This window comes from Eutrema salsugineum, unplaced genomic scaffold (genome assembly GCF_000478725.1).
Source record: "Eutrema salsugineum unplaced genomic scaffold, Eutsalg1_0 scaffold_6, whole genome shotgun sequence".
Taxonomy (NCBI): Eukaryota; Viridiplantae; Streptophyta; class Magnoliopsida; order Brassicales; family Brassicaceae; genus Eutrema; species Eutrema salsugineum.
Window position 1 is genome coordinate 4,984,374 of NW_006256547.1, and position 13,867 is coordinate 4,998,240.

General features: G+C 37.8%; 5 protein-coding genes and 1 non-coding gene across 8 annotated transcripts; 2 read left to right on the forward strand and 4 right to left on the reverse strand.

Moving 5' to 3' along the window:
- The first annotated feature begins 898 nt into the window (after positions 1-898).
- On the forward strand, positions 899-1,348 carry LOC18012447 (putative lipid-transfer protein DIR1). The gene has a single exon (XM_006395112.2). The coding sequence runs from the start codon at positions 953-955 to the stop codon at positions 1,256-1,258; it is 306 nt and encodes a 101-aa protein (XP_006395174.2). The 5' UTR covers positions 899-952; the 3' UTR covers positions 1,259-1,348.
- Positions 1,349-1,785: 437 nt separating this feature from the next.
- On the reverse strand, positions 1,786-2,912 carry LOC18011532 (uncharacterized protein At5g48480). Its single transcript, XM_024151741.1, has 2 exons — positions 2,454-2,912; positions 1,786-2,209 (listed from the first exon to the last, which is right to left on the reverse strand). Exons 1-2 carry the CDS (start codon positions 2,723-2,725, stop codon positions 1,993-1,995), a joined length of 489 nt encoding a protein of 162 aa, XP_024007509.1. The 5' UTR covers positions 2,726-2,912; the 3' UTR covers positions 1,786-1,992.
- Positions 2,913-2,949: 37 nt separating this feature from the next.
- LOC18011533 (protein PEP-RELATED DEVELOPMENT ARRESTED 1, chloroplastic) lies at positions 2,950-5,745 on the reverse strand. 3 transcript variants are annotated; one of them, XM_024151740.1, is made up of 10 exons: positions 5,369-5,745; positions 5,012-5,167; positions 4,753-4,821; positions 4,486-4,656; positions 4,252-4,401; positions 3,994-4,155; positions 3,806-3,871; positions 3,657-3,716; positions 3,485-3,556; positions 2,950-3,029 (listed from the first exon to the last, which is right to left on the reverse strand). In XM_024151740.1, the coding sequence occupies exons 1-9, from the start codon at positions 5,687-5,689 to the stop codon at positions 3,512-3,514; spliced, it is 1,200 nt and encodes a 399-aa protein (XP_024007508.1). In that variant the 5' UTR covers positions 5,690-5,745; the 3' UTR covers positions 2,950-3,029; positions 3,485-3,511. The 3 variants fall into 3 exon arrangements, with proteins under 3 accessions (XP_024007508.1, XP_006395176.1, XP_024007507.1); XM_006395114.2 differs by lacking the exon at positions 2,950-3,029 and having other exon boundaries at positions 3,304-3,556; positions 4,252-4,395; XM_024151739.1 differs by lacking the exon at positions 2,950-3,029 and having other exon boundaries at positions 3,304-3,556.
- An 88-nt stretch (positions 5,746-5,833) lies between these two features.
- Positions 5,834-5,905, reverse strand: TRNAK-UUU. The gene has a single exon. It is a non-coding gene; the product is annotated as a tRNA-Lys (tRNA).
- Positions 5,906-7,452: 1,547 nt separating this feature from the next.
- On the forward strand, positions 7,453-10,959 carry LOC18012816 (fimbrin-2). Its single transcript, XM_006395117.2, has 14 exons — positions 7,453-7,705; positions 7,808-7,981; positions 8,105-8,346; positions 8,441-8,612; positions 8,703-8,741; positions 8,819-8,887; positions 8,979-9,095; positions 9,215-9,426; positions 9,523-9,678; positions 9,762-9,961; positions 10,048-10,205; positions 10,315-10,411; positions 10,497-10,588; positions 10,683-10,959. The coding sequence occupies exons 1-14, from the start codon at positions 7,619-7,621 to the stop codon at positions 10,830-10,832; spliced, it is 1,965 nt and encodes a 654-aa protein (XP_006395179.1). The 5' UTR covers positions 7,453-7,618; the 3' UTR covers positions 10,833-10,959.
- A 324-nt stretch (positions 10,960-11,283) lies between these two features.
- On the reverse strand, positions 11,284-12,637 carry LOC18012817. Its single transcript, XM_006395118.2, has 2 exons — positions 12,017-12,637; positions 11,284-11,777 (listed from the first exon to the last, which is right to left on the reverse strand). Exons 1-2 carry the CDS (start codon positions 12,488-12,490, stop codon positions 11,715-11,717), a joined length of 537 nt encoding a protein of 178 aa, XP_006395180.1. The 5' UTR covers positions 12,491-12,637; the 3' UTR covers positions 11,284-11,714.
- Positions 12,638-13,867: the final 1,230 nt, after the last annotated feature.

Below are 13,867 nucleotides of genomic sequence, written 5' to 3' on the forward strand. Positions count from 1 at the left end.
AACGAAGAAAACAATTCGTAGACCAAAGAATCGTCGTGGAACAAACTACAGGAACTGAAATTCTACACCCAACAACAAAAAAAAAAACAATTTTAAAAGAATAGTATCATTTAAAAAATAGTAGAGAAAAAGGAAATTGAGAATCTAGAGATCTGGATTCTCTCAACACAGAGAATGAAGGGAAAGTCTAAACGTCTACGAGCCTCTAAGGACCATGGTCAAATGCTATTTTTTGCAACTTCATATTTTATTTCTTTTTTTTTTCCTTAAACATTTGTAAGCAAGTCTGAAATGTGCAGTAAACTTTTTACGCTTCTTTTATTTCAAAAGTCTGGAGTCGATGGGTAAAGACCAAGGAGAGAGCTAACATGATATATTCTCTATTTTGTCCTATTGTATTTCTATTCTAACTGATGTTCTTACTTCTTTTGTAGCTAACTGTTGTTGACAATTAAAAAAAAGTTACTAGCTACCACTAACAGAGTTATAAATGCTAGCTAACAAATTTTTGCCTTTTCTTTTTCGGACATAAAGTAGCCACACGTATTGTTTTCATTTATCGATGATCTTTCAATTATAAACGGATTCTACAAAAAGTCCCGAGAGTTTGACATAGCCCCAAGAAAAACACAAGTCCTACTTGGGCTCAACTCAGGCCCGCTATTTTAGCAATGCTAATTACTTATGTTAAGACTTAAGACTTGTGGGCTGGAGATTGTGTAATGGATGATTGATAAAAAAAATAAAAATAAAAATAAAAATAAAAATAAAAAAGCGTACCATAAGAATCCCAAAAGTGAAGTAATCCCGTGACTGATGGAATAATCCCAATCTGGTTCACGGGTTTCTTCAAAGCTTATTATATATACATCTTCTCATGCACATTCACTTTGACACCACAACAACATATATACAAACAAATACACAAAAAAAAGGAAAAGAAGAGGATAAAATGGCGAGCAAGAAGGCGTCTTTCATGGTGATGATAGTGGTGGTGATGGCCATTTCAATGGAGAGCTCAGTGGCTATTGACCTCTGTGGCATGACCGAGACAGAGTTGAACGAGTGCAAACCAGCGGTGACCAAGGAGAGTCCAACGAGCCCATCACAGCTTTGCTGCGACGCTCTGAAACACGCTGACCTCAACTGTCTTTGTGGCTACAAGCACTCTCCATGGCTCGGCTCTTTTGGCATTGACCCCGAGCTAGCTGTTGGACTCCCCACCATATGTGGCCTAGCCAACGCCCCAACTTGTTAAAGCCTTTATTTTTGTTCCGATATCGTTTGTTTCCCTTGTTTTTATTTTTATTAGTTATCAACTATTTATAACATCTTTTTGCGTTTGGTATAATCGTGATTTCTGCTCAAAGGCGTTTTTATGGGGAACACCCAAAACGATGGTCAAAAATAAAATAAACCAATTAAATTTTCACAAGGCCCAAAACAACCCATACTAGAATTGTGTTAGACCACATAATGGCAATTTCGAAAATAGAACCAGCTAGCGACATGACAAAGAGAACACAAACCTAGGGGCTGATGGTTTCACTAGCCCCGACACAATATTAAATACTTAACCCACTAACCCCAAATCAAATTATTTGTTTATTCTTAATTACCTTTATCTAAACCATTCATTTCATTCTAGAATGAACGATTATATCCCAAATGGAGTAATTACGAATCAAGCAAAACGACAAAGAAAACACATCGACAACAGATACGGATTTACGAATTATACGACGAATCATACGACGACGGAAAATAGTTTTAAGAGAAGCGAAATCAACGAAGCATAATATCCGAGATATTTGATTTACTTTCACCAAAGTCATCGTCAAAAGGGTGAAATTAAACTGAACAAGTCATTAGCTAATCGATCCGGTTTACTGACATACCGGATTTGACAAAAGACAAAATAAAAGCCGAAAGGGAAAATAGGATAGTAGGAATTTTGTCCAGAAACCGACGAAAAATCAGATCCGACGACAGTTAGGCCTCTTTATTAGCGTCGTTATCGGTCTTCTTCGCCGGAGAAGAGAAGATCCAGGTGAAACCAAAGGGATCTGTCACTTTCCCCTTGACTCCACCGTCAGCTTCAACCTCCGATACGTCCTCCACTTTCACAGCTCCGGCGGCAACGGCTTTCGTAACAGCAGCTTCAACGTCATCCGTTTCGAGGATTGCAGACACAGTCCCAGTCTTCGCACTGATCAAACGAAAATAAAACCAACTCAATATTCTTCTCAAAATCCGCAAAATAAACATGTAGTGACAACAAATGGTGTTCATAGAAGCAGAAAAATCATTGTAAATACTCTCAGATACTCTCTCATTTCACAAGTTAAAATCCAGATCTAGAACGAAATCAAACGATAAAACAAAAAAAACCTAAAAAAGCGAGAAAACACGAAGATCCAGACGCCAAATATCGAGAGAGAGAGAGAGCTTACGCAGAACCAGAGTTAAGGGAGACGTCGCTGACAACGATGGTAGCACCAGCGAGCTTGAGCTCAGCAGAGAGAAGGTGAGGGATCTCCTGGTCAGCCTTACGCTTAGGGTAGAGAGAATGTCCGGTCTCGACAGCACCGAAGACGGACTTGTAGAAAGCAACGGCATCGCCGACCTTCTGAGCCTCCACGATCAGCTGGGGCTTGTACGCCGTGAAGACAACAGACTTCTCCGCCGCAGCGCCGTTAGTAGCAGCAACTTCTTCCTGAGTCATCGTTAAACAGAGAAAGGTAGAGAAAAACCTAAAGAAGGAGATAGCAAAAGAGCAAATGAGAGAGATTCGTTTAGCAAAGGGTGAAAAAGAAATGGAAATGGCGTGTGAAGAACAATCTAGAGACTGTGGTGGATATTTATTTTGGAAGCGGAGAAGCGGAATCGTTTTGTAACCTGACGAGGATTCAAAAGGATATAACAATTGCCCTCACGTCCGGGGATTACCCTTGCTTTTCCGTTTATTTACGAGTGCATGCCCCTACAATCCTTTCATTTACTACGTCCTTCCTACCCTGTAGAGCTCTCTGTCACGTCCGTTTGAAAAGTTAAAAATTATAATATTAAATTAAAAACCGAAGAACAAGCATTTGAATAAATAAATAAAGTTCAGATGCATATATTCTTGGCTTTTTATTTTATTTTATCTTATATAGGAAATAAGAGAATCTTTGTACACATGGAATCAAATTAGTTAGTTTGGTATCCTTATTCAACCAACGGCACATAGGACAAGTTACAATTTCTCCCATCCGTTCCAAATTTGTTAAAGATATGTTGTACGCTCTGGTTGAATAGACCTCGACTTCAAATTATACCAACCAAAGTTTGAAATTTAATGGATGTGCTAAGAGTATGAATACTTTTTGTTGTTGATAAGTATAGTTTATGAATGTTGGGCTGATGTATAACTAAATGAAGGAGATGCATTATATACTAGTCTACACAACATTTTTAAGGACATAATTATCTAAGTGCAAACCTTCTCTTGCTTGTAACAAGGAAGATACTAATACGCGATTTCTTCAAGAACTTGGAGCGTCTTCTGGTGAACCTATGCCACAGGGAGGAAAAACACAAATAGAAGCTTAATGAATGCAAAGAAAAGAGACCTTGTCTATAAAAGTTTGGTGATATTAAATGTAGCAACTCACCCATTCAAGATGTTGAGCCGTGATACCAGAGACATTACCCGAGTATATACTTCCTAGTACCTATCAAGATTGGATTAAAAACATCACACAAAATGGTCAATATTCTATTCCTATCAATTTGTTGGACAAGCTGATCTGTTAAAATATACCTTTGTGACAGTCTCTAGAAACATTCCTGGCCTTACTGGTAATGGTTTTCTTCCTGTAACGCTTCCCTGGATCGCATCAAGTAGGGCAAGTTAGAAACAAAGACTTTGTATTTGGTCCAGTGCCTACATTACAAAAAATAAAGTCTTCTCTTTTAACAGAAATTGTGTTAGTTGCTGATCATACTTACCCTTCCATTTAATCCACTCTGTCTTCTTCCTTGGGTAGAAGAAGCATCCTCTTCATTGCTAAGATCATCTGCACCTTCATCTCTCCCTTGCATTACATTCTTGATCATTTGCTGGACTGTCTTTCCAGGTTTGAGAGCTACCAATTTGGTTAAGAAATTCACCTGTTCGACGTTCATGCAACAAGTCATTGTATTTCAATGTTTAAATTATGTTCATAAAGACGGCGGCATAATGGACATAATAAACGTCACAGATACCTCTGATTCAGGCAGTGTAGTGAAACCTCGGTCATTTCTCTCATCAAGTATACCTCCTCCCATCATGTTTCGCGCTTCCTCTCTGATCAATACAAGCCTCGCTAGTAGTTTTCGATCCGGAACAGCTGGCCTCGTTTCCATAGTCTGCAACTTTTTTCTTAGTCTTGTTCACATTCGGAGATAAGGTACCTCTAATACGAATACATAACCTAACCAAACAGGCAAACACAATACCTCTAGCAAGTCATCAGCTTGATTAGCTATGTCATTCAGATTTGCTCCGGGTAAATGAAGTTTAGTACCGTCCTTACTTTCAAAAGCCCCACCACCTGCGGCTACCCTCCGCAAGAGCTCTTGTCTACTTTCCTTTTTAGGGGTTCTACATAGTAAACCAATCACTTGGACCTAAACAAATAGCAACGCTTAAGTAAAATCTAAAACATGAAAGAAGCTAGTGGAAAGCTATGATAGTAAGAAGAAACTGATGTAAATATTACTCACATGAGCAGGGCATTTTTTGGTGAGATGTGATAAGACAGTCTCCTTGACGACCTCTAGTAAGGACTTCCTCTGAACTTAAAACAAAAGTTAGTTAATTTCGTTGATCTTGTTCCCCATCTTACGTTACAGAACAAACAGAATGGCAAAGGTAACAACAATAGCATTAGAATCCAGTGAAAACATTACATTGCAAAGGCTATCCAGTTACAAACTCAGGTCACTTTGTATATATTCAGAGGCAAATTGCAGAATGGGTTACCTTATCGTCTTGGTCTTTGTCGGCAAGTTGAATCATGTAATCAAGGGCCATCATAAAACCTGACTCCATTTCATCAACCCTTTTCCCTATAACTCCTTGTGCCGCCAATTCTACAGCAACATTCTCAGATGCTTCATTCATCTTCATATCTTGCAACTACACATCAGGGGCATATTTACGCGTCAAGCCATTACAGACCCAAGAATTACAAAAACTAACGAATTACGATTCTATAAAGAATTTTCCCAGAAAAATACAAAGCCATTAAGTTGTTCGACGAAATGCCAAGCTTAGGGAAACGACTCAAAAGCAAAGCTCAGATGAAACATAACTCGATGAAAACGTAGAAATACATACGAGGGTTATCATTTCTTCGAGAACGGATGTGACTTGTTCGCCTCCTTTAAGCAGAGCCTCATACTCAGATGCATCTAACTTATCCTCGACGTTGGTTTTACTTTGATGTGTTCCGTATCTTTCGAAAAGCTCCTCATCGGAATATCCGCCTCCTACCTCGTACGGGGCGCAAAATTGAACTAGACTCTTCAATTTCTGGGTTTGCTTTGGACGGAACGAACAAAAGGAAAAAGGAAATGCGCCAATAGTCGATGGAATTAGAGGTTCTCTTTTCGAAGGTGATGTGAAGGAGGAAAAACGAAGATGAATAGATTGCAACATACTTTTTGTTCTCGTTTCGGATTTAAAATTTTGGAGGTTCTGGGTTTAAGCAAAGGAAGAAATGATGATGAGTACGAAGAAGAAGACGAGGATAAAAAGGATAAACACTAGTGATAAAAAAAAGCCAACGGAGAAAAACAAAAACGCCGTCTGTGGGGATCGAACCCACGGCCACGGGATTAAAAGTCACGCGCTCTACCACTGAGCTAAGACGGCTTGCGTGACCTTTGCTTGCTAATAACAGAAATAGACTATTCACTTTGAAACCAAACCACTTCGCGGACAATGAAGGATTGGTTATTGGTTTGATACACAAAATCAGGTTTCAATTATGGAAATCTTCAAAGGTGATCAGCAACCATGTGGATGAAGCATGGAGGGGTCCAAATGACATAATGGTGTTTTATCATTCGTATTAAGTTCATTGCCTACTTAAGAAAAAGTCGAGTGATCATATTAATAATGCCATATAGATTTCTAAACAGATATTGATGTTAATATTTTGATCAACTAATAACTTGAAAGGCTATTTATAAATCATGTTTAGAGTAATCAGTGTAACCCTGATATTCAAGGTAAGACATTTTATCAATATAATTTCATTTTCTTGAAGTGAGCAAGCCATAAAGCATGGCAAGGATTGCTTAATATTGCTCAATTATTACAAAATATCTCTTTCTTTCTCATTCACTATGTCTGGCACATGCTTTATTTCCAAATCTTCTTTTAGGTATAGCTTTATAGTACAATATTGCAATCAAATATTTTTTGCCATGCCTATGTATAACACACACGTTATCTTATAGCAGAGGTTTATATACAATTATTAGTGGTTATAGTAGCATAAGACCACCTAAAATTATATTTCGTAAGATAATCTGATCTTATCAAATTTAGCAAACAAAACCATAACTCATGTACTTCTGGCACGGTTCAATAGTAATTTATCAGCATGCTTTGATCAAAACTAACTGATCTCTTGTAAGAAAGTTGATCTATTATGGATCATAATCAGAAGACCTCATATACAGAATACAGTAAATCCATACTTTGATTGCGACACCAAAAATTAGATTCATTTTATCCAAAAGAAAAAGATTTGCGTATTGATGCAAAACCGGAAATTTGGAAATTTTACTTTCCGTCATCAATATAACAACGATATGCATTCTAAGAACACAAGTTACACAACAAGTTGTACTGTCATATTTTAGTTTCAGAATTCAAAAAGCATAGGGAAAATTATGAAGAATGTAAAAAACTATAGACTCATAAGAAATCTTGCAATATGACTGTTGTTGATATCGAAGTGCATATTATTGTACACTAGTGACAAATGGTATTTTGCATTCTTCGGAATATTTATTGTGATATACCCTATGCTTTTTGAAGCGCGAAACTAAAAAGCTGTGAAAAATACTGAAGTCAAGAAATTTTGAATTTAACGAACTGAGTTTGAACTTTTAAATGAAATCCACCTTAGGATGAATAAGACCAATTAAAAACGACCGTTACATTTGCCTCCAAATAGTAATTAGGCGTAACTTCATAATCCCGTGTTTACCCTCACGACATCACGAGGAGCTGTTGGAGGTAAGGGATATAAATGAAATTTCGACAATATCCCAAACGACAATATGGAGCCCACCGTGCGCAAGTGAGAAGGGCCCTCACAGGTCACAGTTTCTTGCCCACACAAATAAAAGGTGATTGTGAAATTTAAAACGAAAAAAGCTCAAAGGGGGCAATTTGGTCATAATTTTGAATTCTTTCTCTCTCCTTTCCACTGCCAGCTCTGCTAGCTTCTCTACTTGTTCACTTCTTCTTCTTCTTCTTCTTCTCCGTTTCACAGTCACAGAGGAAGTTAGAAGAGAACTGATATCACGCTCGCTTCAGAGATCGATCTGATCGGCTCGAAAAAGTAGAGAAATGTCAGGTTTCGTCGGGATTTTGGTATCGGATCCATGGCTGCAGAACCAATTCACGCAAGTGGAGCTCCGGAGTTTGAAATCTCACGTACGTACGTCCGATCCACTGCAACAGAAGAAATCTCCATAACGATTTTGGTTTTCATTTGATTTTCGATCTGATTCTGTGAAATTTCCAACTTGTGTATAGTTCACGAGCATGAGGAGGGAGAATGGGAAGCTCACTGTATCGGACCTCGCGTCAAGGATGGGGAGATCAAAGGTGGTCGGAGATCAGAATCTCAGCAATGAAGAAAGAACGTCTCTGATCCAAAGTTTCCATCCCAACTTGAATGATGAAGTCGATTTCGAGTTTTACTTGAGGGTCAGGACTCAGGATCGGATCTCTGAAAATTCTGCTTCCACTTTCTACAGATCTTTCTGTTGATAAATATTTATAGTGATTGAATTGCTAAAAAAATTATTTGTTGGAATCATAAATCTACAGATTTATCTTAACCTTCAAGCGCATGTGAACGCCATAATTGGAAGCGGCGTGAAGAACTCGTCTGCGTTTCTCAAGACAGCTACAACGACTTTGCTGCACACTATCAGCGATTCTGAGAAGTCCTCTTATGTCGCTCATATCAATAATTACCTCTCCGGAGATGAATTCCTAAACAAGTACCTCCCGATTAACCCTTCCTCTAATGATCTCTTCGAAGTTGCGAAAGATGGTGTTTTACTTTGGTAAGCTTTCTTCCTCTCACATATTATGTTTCATGAATGTTTTCTTTCTTCTCTTGATGATAAATGTTCTGGCTTTATCTCTGATGTAATGTAGTAAGCTTATAAATGTGGCGGTTCCTGGGACGATTGATGAAAGAGCTATTAATACTAAGAGTATGCTTAATCCATGGGAGAGAAACGAGAATCATACGCTTTGCCTTAACTCTGCCAAGGCCATTGGGTGTACTGTGGTTAACATTGGAACCCAAGATATCATTGAAGGAAGGGTATGTGAATCTGTAACTATCAGTCTCCTTCACATTTCCTGAAATTTTTGTAATGGTTTATGATTTAACACTTCTGTTTCTCGGATTTAGCGTCATCTTGTGCTCGGTGTGATTTCTCAAATCATCAAGGTGAGCCTCTAATGCTGCTACTGCTCTTTGCTTTACCTAAGAATATATGTAATTAATATTGTGACTGTTCTGTCTAGATACAATTGCTAGCGGACCTAAACTTGAAGAAAACTCCCCAGCTGGTGGAATTGGTCGATGATAGCAAGGTAAATACTATTCATTGTCTTGTTGAACAAAACATTGTAGGACGATCTTCTTTAAATATAATGACTTTGTTCCAAATTTTGGGATCAACAGGATGTGGAAGAGTTGATGAGTTTACCACCTGATAAGATCTTATTGAGATGGATGAATTTTCAGTTAAGAAAATCTGAATACAAGAAAACCGTCACAAACTTCTCCTCTGATGTAAAGGTATCCAATATCAAGTGATAAATTCTCCAATTGGTTGGGTTTATACAAAGTTTTCTAGTAAATGCTCCATAGAATCTTTTATAGTAAATAGATATGGCTTATGATATGGTTTTCTGCAGGATGCTGAAGCTTACACTCATCTATTAAATGTCCTCGCACCAGAGCACAAGAATTCATCAAATTTAGCAGTTAAAAACCCATTTGAGAGAGCAAATCTTGTTCTCGAACATGCAGACAGAATGGGATGCAGAAGATACTTGACCGCGAAGGATATTATTGAAGGTTCCCCGAATCTTAATCTTGCTTTTGTAGCACATATTTTCCAACACAGGTGAAAGAAACACTTAAATGTCAAATGTAGTTCATGTCCTAGGGAACATTTTAGTATGAAATTTAACAAATGAGAACTATGTTATTGTTTTCGCAGGAACGGGCTTTCAACCAAAACAAAACAGATATCTTTTCTCGATACTCTAGCCGATGACACTCAAATCTCAAGAGAAGAAAAAGCATTCCGGTTTTGGATCAACAGCTTTGATAGTTCCGTATACATAAACAACGTCTTTGAAGATCTCAGAGATGGGTTAGTATTTCAGCATTGAGTAAAAGAACTGATAATAGAGTGTGGGAATGCATATTAACACCGTGTTCTGGTTTTGACAACAGGTGGATATTGTTGCAGACACTCGACAAGGTGTCTCCAGGAATTGTAAATTGGAAACTAGCAAGCAAGCCTCCCATCAAATTGCCATTCAAGAAAGTAGAAAACTGTAATCAGGTTGTGAAATTAGGGAAACAGCTCAAGTTCTCTTTGGTTAACATTGCTGGAAATGACATTGTTCAAGGAAACAAGAAGCTCATACTAGGTAAATTCCCAATTCTATGATTATGTGTTTTGAATCACACACATCGTGAACTTTTAGTATAATGATGTCTTAAAAACCTCTTCCAGCATACTTATGGCAATTGATGAGATACAACATCCTGCAACTCCTTAAGAACTTGAGGTTCCATTCCAACGGCAAAGAAATAACAGACGTTGATATATTGGAGTGGGCAAATGCTAAAGTGAGAGAGAACGGAAGCCAAACCCGCATGTACAGTTTCAGGGTAAGTGCTCTTCTTCGTTAAGGCATTAATTAGTCCCATTCCTAACCGATGTGAGATATTAACATACACACAATCCATGTTAGTAACGAAAGATGTCTGATAATGATAGGACAAGAGCTTGTCCGATGGAATATTTTTCCTGGAGCTGTTGAGTTCAGTGCAGCCAAGAGCCGTAAACTGGAGTCTTGTTACAAACGGAGTTACTGGTAATTAACTGTTAACTAATATTCTTTTGTTTAAGTGTTTGAGAATTATTATTTAATAGAGACACTTGCTAATACATACATACAGATGAAGAGAAAAAGATGAATGCCACTTACGTGATTAGCATAGCCAGGAAGCTAGGTTGCTCCATATTTTTACTCCCAGAAGACATAACTGAGGTATTTTAAGGCCTCTCTCTTTTTCCCATAAATAATCTAATCGCTTAACAATATCAAAAGATTTGATATATTAAGTAAATAAATATATGAACAGGTGAACCAGAAGATGATTCTGACATTGACGGCGAGTATAATGCACTGGACTCTCAAACAACCTCTTCATCTTATTAAGCCTACCGGATCTCCCGATAGCCACAATGGAAGTCTACTCGACGATTCTACTTCTGATTCGTCTTTAGACTAAAATAATGTTCCATGGTGAAATTATTTTTTTCAGAAATTTATAAATGATGCTATAAACTATTCCTGTAGATCGTTTCTTTTCTGGGTGCAAAAACAATATTGGAATTATAAAAGTCACTGATTCCTCATTGAATGTGTATGTCCTAGATGTTCATTTACGGAATACAACAATTGACTGTGTATTTTCCAGTTAACCACTCTTAACACAAAATGTACAAAGTAAATAAAATTTCCATAAACATGAAAAAAAAAAAATTCCATAATAGTTTCAAATGTTGTACAAATAAGGTTCATAAGAGATACACTCATCATTGTTGTGACTAGCGAAAACTAACAAAAGGAATTTGCTAGATAAGTGTTTTTTAACCAACTAAACTAAAAATGTTTGGTATCATCATCAATAGGGTACTGTCAAAAGCAAATCCATATTTGTTCTTTGCTGAAGATGGAAATTTTTTGCAAACTGTAAATAATCTTATTGGGGGAAAAATATGATTACAGATGGACGATAATGTATATTATGCATATATTATGTATTATGATACAACGAGAAGAGAGACGTGACATAGATGCCAAAGTGCAAAACATAAAACAAAAAAATTCACAAAACATTCAATCACCTGCGATCGCTTCAACAAACGAATCTGGACATTCCAAACAAAACCTTCCCACACTTGTTCTTCCCATCTAACTTGCGCTCTCTCAATTTTCACTTCAAACAGAGTGAAAAAAGCAATTGGGGGAAGAAAGGAGCATCTGACCTCAAATGGAAGGTGTGTGTATGTCTGTATGTCTGTGTCTTCAAAAATCCATGAGCAGCTAAAAGTTTCTAACTTGTATACTGTAACACATCTTCATTACAACATTCATCAGCCCCTTTTGGCTACACAATGTTTCTCCCAACACTTTGATCTACTTCATAGAACTGTAGCATAGATGACTGAACCTGCACAAAACCCATTAAAAACATACACATTAGGCTTAACAAGTTTACTCATTTCCTACATATCCAATGAATCTGACAATTTCCAACACTATCCCATAATCAAGATTGCAGAAATGACCCTTTAAAAGCCACAAGATTCCGAATTCTAAAGAATGAAATAAGCTACAACAAAGAATCTATCGCAATGGTGACAAGTTCACCGAATCAACGGGAGAGGCAAGAGATTGAGAATCCATTACCTTATTCCCACGAAACTCAGCCTCGTTCTCAACAGCAACACAATCCCTCGGTGTCTCGAACAAAGACAAGGAGTACTGCTTGCGAACAACTCCGACATCGAAGTATATAAGTCCGGAGTTTGGTATGTCCACTCGGATCCCTTTAACCGGAAACCAAAGGAAGAGTTCCTGAGCCGAAATCCCCGATAAACCTCCGATGCTTCCGTAACCTATCGTCCCCGTAATGTTGGCCTCGTAATGCAGCTCGCTCTCGTACTTGGCCTTGCAGGATTGGTTCAGGAAAACCGAGAATTGTCCTGTCTCGACGTCAACGCTGAATTCTTTCACGCCTTTTGGTAATAGCCCCATCGGTAACGCGTGTGCTCGAAGGACCTCGTATATCGAATCATTCTCGGCGAAAACCACTGGAAAAGAGATCGCAGCGGCGGCTATAAGAACAAGCTGAAGAACCGCGAAATGAGCAACACGATTCATCGCTTTCTTTTTTTATAAAAAAAAATCTGCAGGGAGATTTTGAATATTCCTATCAATTCATGGAAATTGTAATCCGGATCTGTGTTGCTTCGCGATCAGGAAAAATTAAGATTAGGGTTTAAACGGTGGAGGAGAATAAGAAGAAGACATTTTGATGACAGCTTGAAACAGAGTGGATCAAAATTATTGAGGGCGAAAAATCGACGGAGCCGTGATCCTCTGCTTCTGTGTTCATACTGTAGAAAAACAAATCATCCAATCAAACGCTACCACGTGTACAGAGGATACTGTAATATGCCTTGGAATATGGGGGGTACATTTATGATCTGTCTGTCCTTAAGGATGATTGGGCCTAGACGCTGGAAAATTAATGGACCGTGTCACATGCGGAGAGAGTAAGGATCCAACACGCGCGTAAAGAGCGCGTGGATAACAAACGGGAAGCCTCTCTATCTTCGGCTTAAAGACCAAACGTGGAGGCGCGTGGTTTCCACTGCTCATTCACAGAGAGAGGCCATTATTAGCTTTACACTGACAAATGGATCCAAACAACGATCTTTTTCAACACAGTGGAACCGAAAAATAAAACCCAGCTAAGCTTTTCACCTGCATGTGCATCTCTCGAAAAGATTGTTTTGTCCCAAAGTAGTTTATAAACGTTAGTCAAAACTCTCTTTATTACTAATTCGATACAGTTGTTTTGTTTCTTTCTCTCTTTCCCCTTTTGTTTTTATATTTTTATTTGAGGAAATAATTCAGTTTGATCTAGAACACTGATCCTATACTAAAAGGTTGATAATACTATACTAAAAGGTTATCACTATAGGTAGTGTTCAAGTTCAGTTGTTTATGGATACTTTACATGCTAAGTGGTGATGTAATTAGGTCGGATTTTCTTGCCAAACAAGCTAGATCGTGAGGATGCGTGTTCGAATTCTTTGGCTCGACAATTCCCGAATGGCTTTCTTGAGTAGAAAGTTTTGTTCGGATTTTCTGTTGAGTTGGAAATTGTAGTCGATAGAAAAAAAAAAGTGGTGATGTAATTGATTGGTCTTCATGAAAGAGATGACAAAAGCTTAGACTATATCCCTTTTATAGTCCTGGTCCATATCTCTGCGTTCATCTATTATATAAAGACTGGGTTAAGTCTCACCAGCTTGACACCTAAGCACCTAAATTTTTGACACATCATCTCATTAAAACTTTTATAAAATACACAGACAATAATTATTTCACTCCGTAAAACTTTTCTTCTATCTCTCTCTTTCTTCACAAAAACAAACCATAAACCCCAAAATCTCTAATATAATTTTGAGGCTTTGAAATTTCGAAGATTTCACACAAAATGTTGAGAAGATCAGCTTTCTCCATCCTCGA

Coding starts and splice junctions, on each gene's coding strand:
- LOC18012447 (XM_006395112.2), top strand. CDS start 953: ATGGCGAGCAAGAAGGCGTCTTTCATGGTGATGATAGTGGTGGTGATG.
- LOC18011532 (XM_024151741.1), bottom strand. CDS start 2,725: ATGACTCAGGAAGAAGTTGCTGCTACTAACGGCGCTGCGGCGGAGAAG. Junction 2,210..2,453: donor TCCCTTAACTCTGGTTCTGC/GTAAGCTCTCTC, acceptor TCGTTTGATCAG/TGCGAAGACTGGGACTGTGT.
- LOC18011533 (XM_024151740.1), bottom strand. CDS start 5,689: ATGTTGCAATCTATTCATCTTCGTTTTTCCTCCTTCACATCACCTTCG. Junction 5,168..5,368: donor TCGAAGAAATGATAACCCTC/GTATGTATTTCT, acceptor CCTGATGTGTAG/TTGCAAGATATGAAGATGAA. Junction 4,657..4,752: donor CCAAAAAATGCCCTGCTCAT/GTGAGTAATATT, acceptor CTATTTGTTTAG/GTCCAAGTGATTGGTTTACT.
- LOC18012816 (XM_006395117.2), top strand. CDS start 7,619: ATGTCAGGTTTCGTCGGGATTTTGGTATCGGATCCATGGCTGCAGAAC. Junction 8,742..8,818: donor TGATTTCTCAAATCATCAAG/GTGAGCCTCTAA, acceptor TGTTCTGTCTAG/ATACAATTGCTAGCGGACCT. Junction 10,412..10,496: donor TGTTACAAACGGAGTTACTG/GTAATTAACTGT, acceptor ACATACATACAG/ATGAAGAGAAAAAGATGAAT.
- LOC18012817 (XM_006395118.2), bottom strand. CDS start 12,490: ATGAATCGTGTTGCTCATTTCGCGGTTCTTCAGCTTGTTCTTATAGCC. Junction 11,778..12,016: donor CTGAGTTTCGTGGGAATAAG/GTAATGGATTCT, acceptor GGTTTTGTGCAG/GTTCAGTCATCTATGCTACA.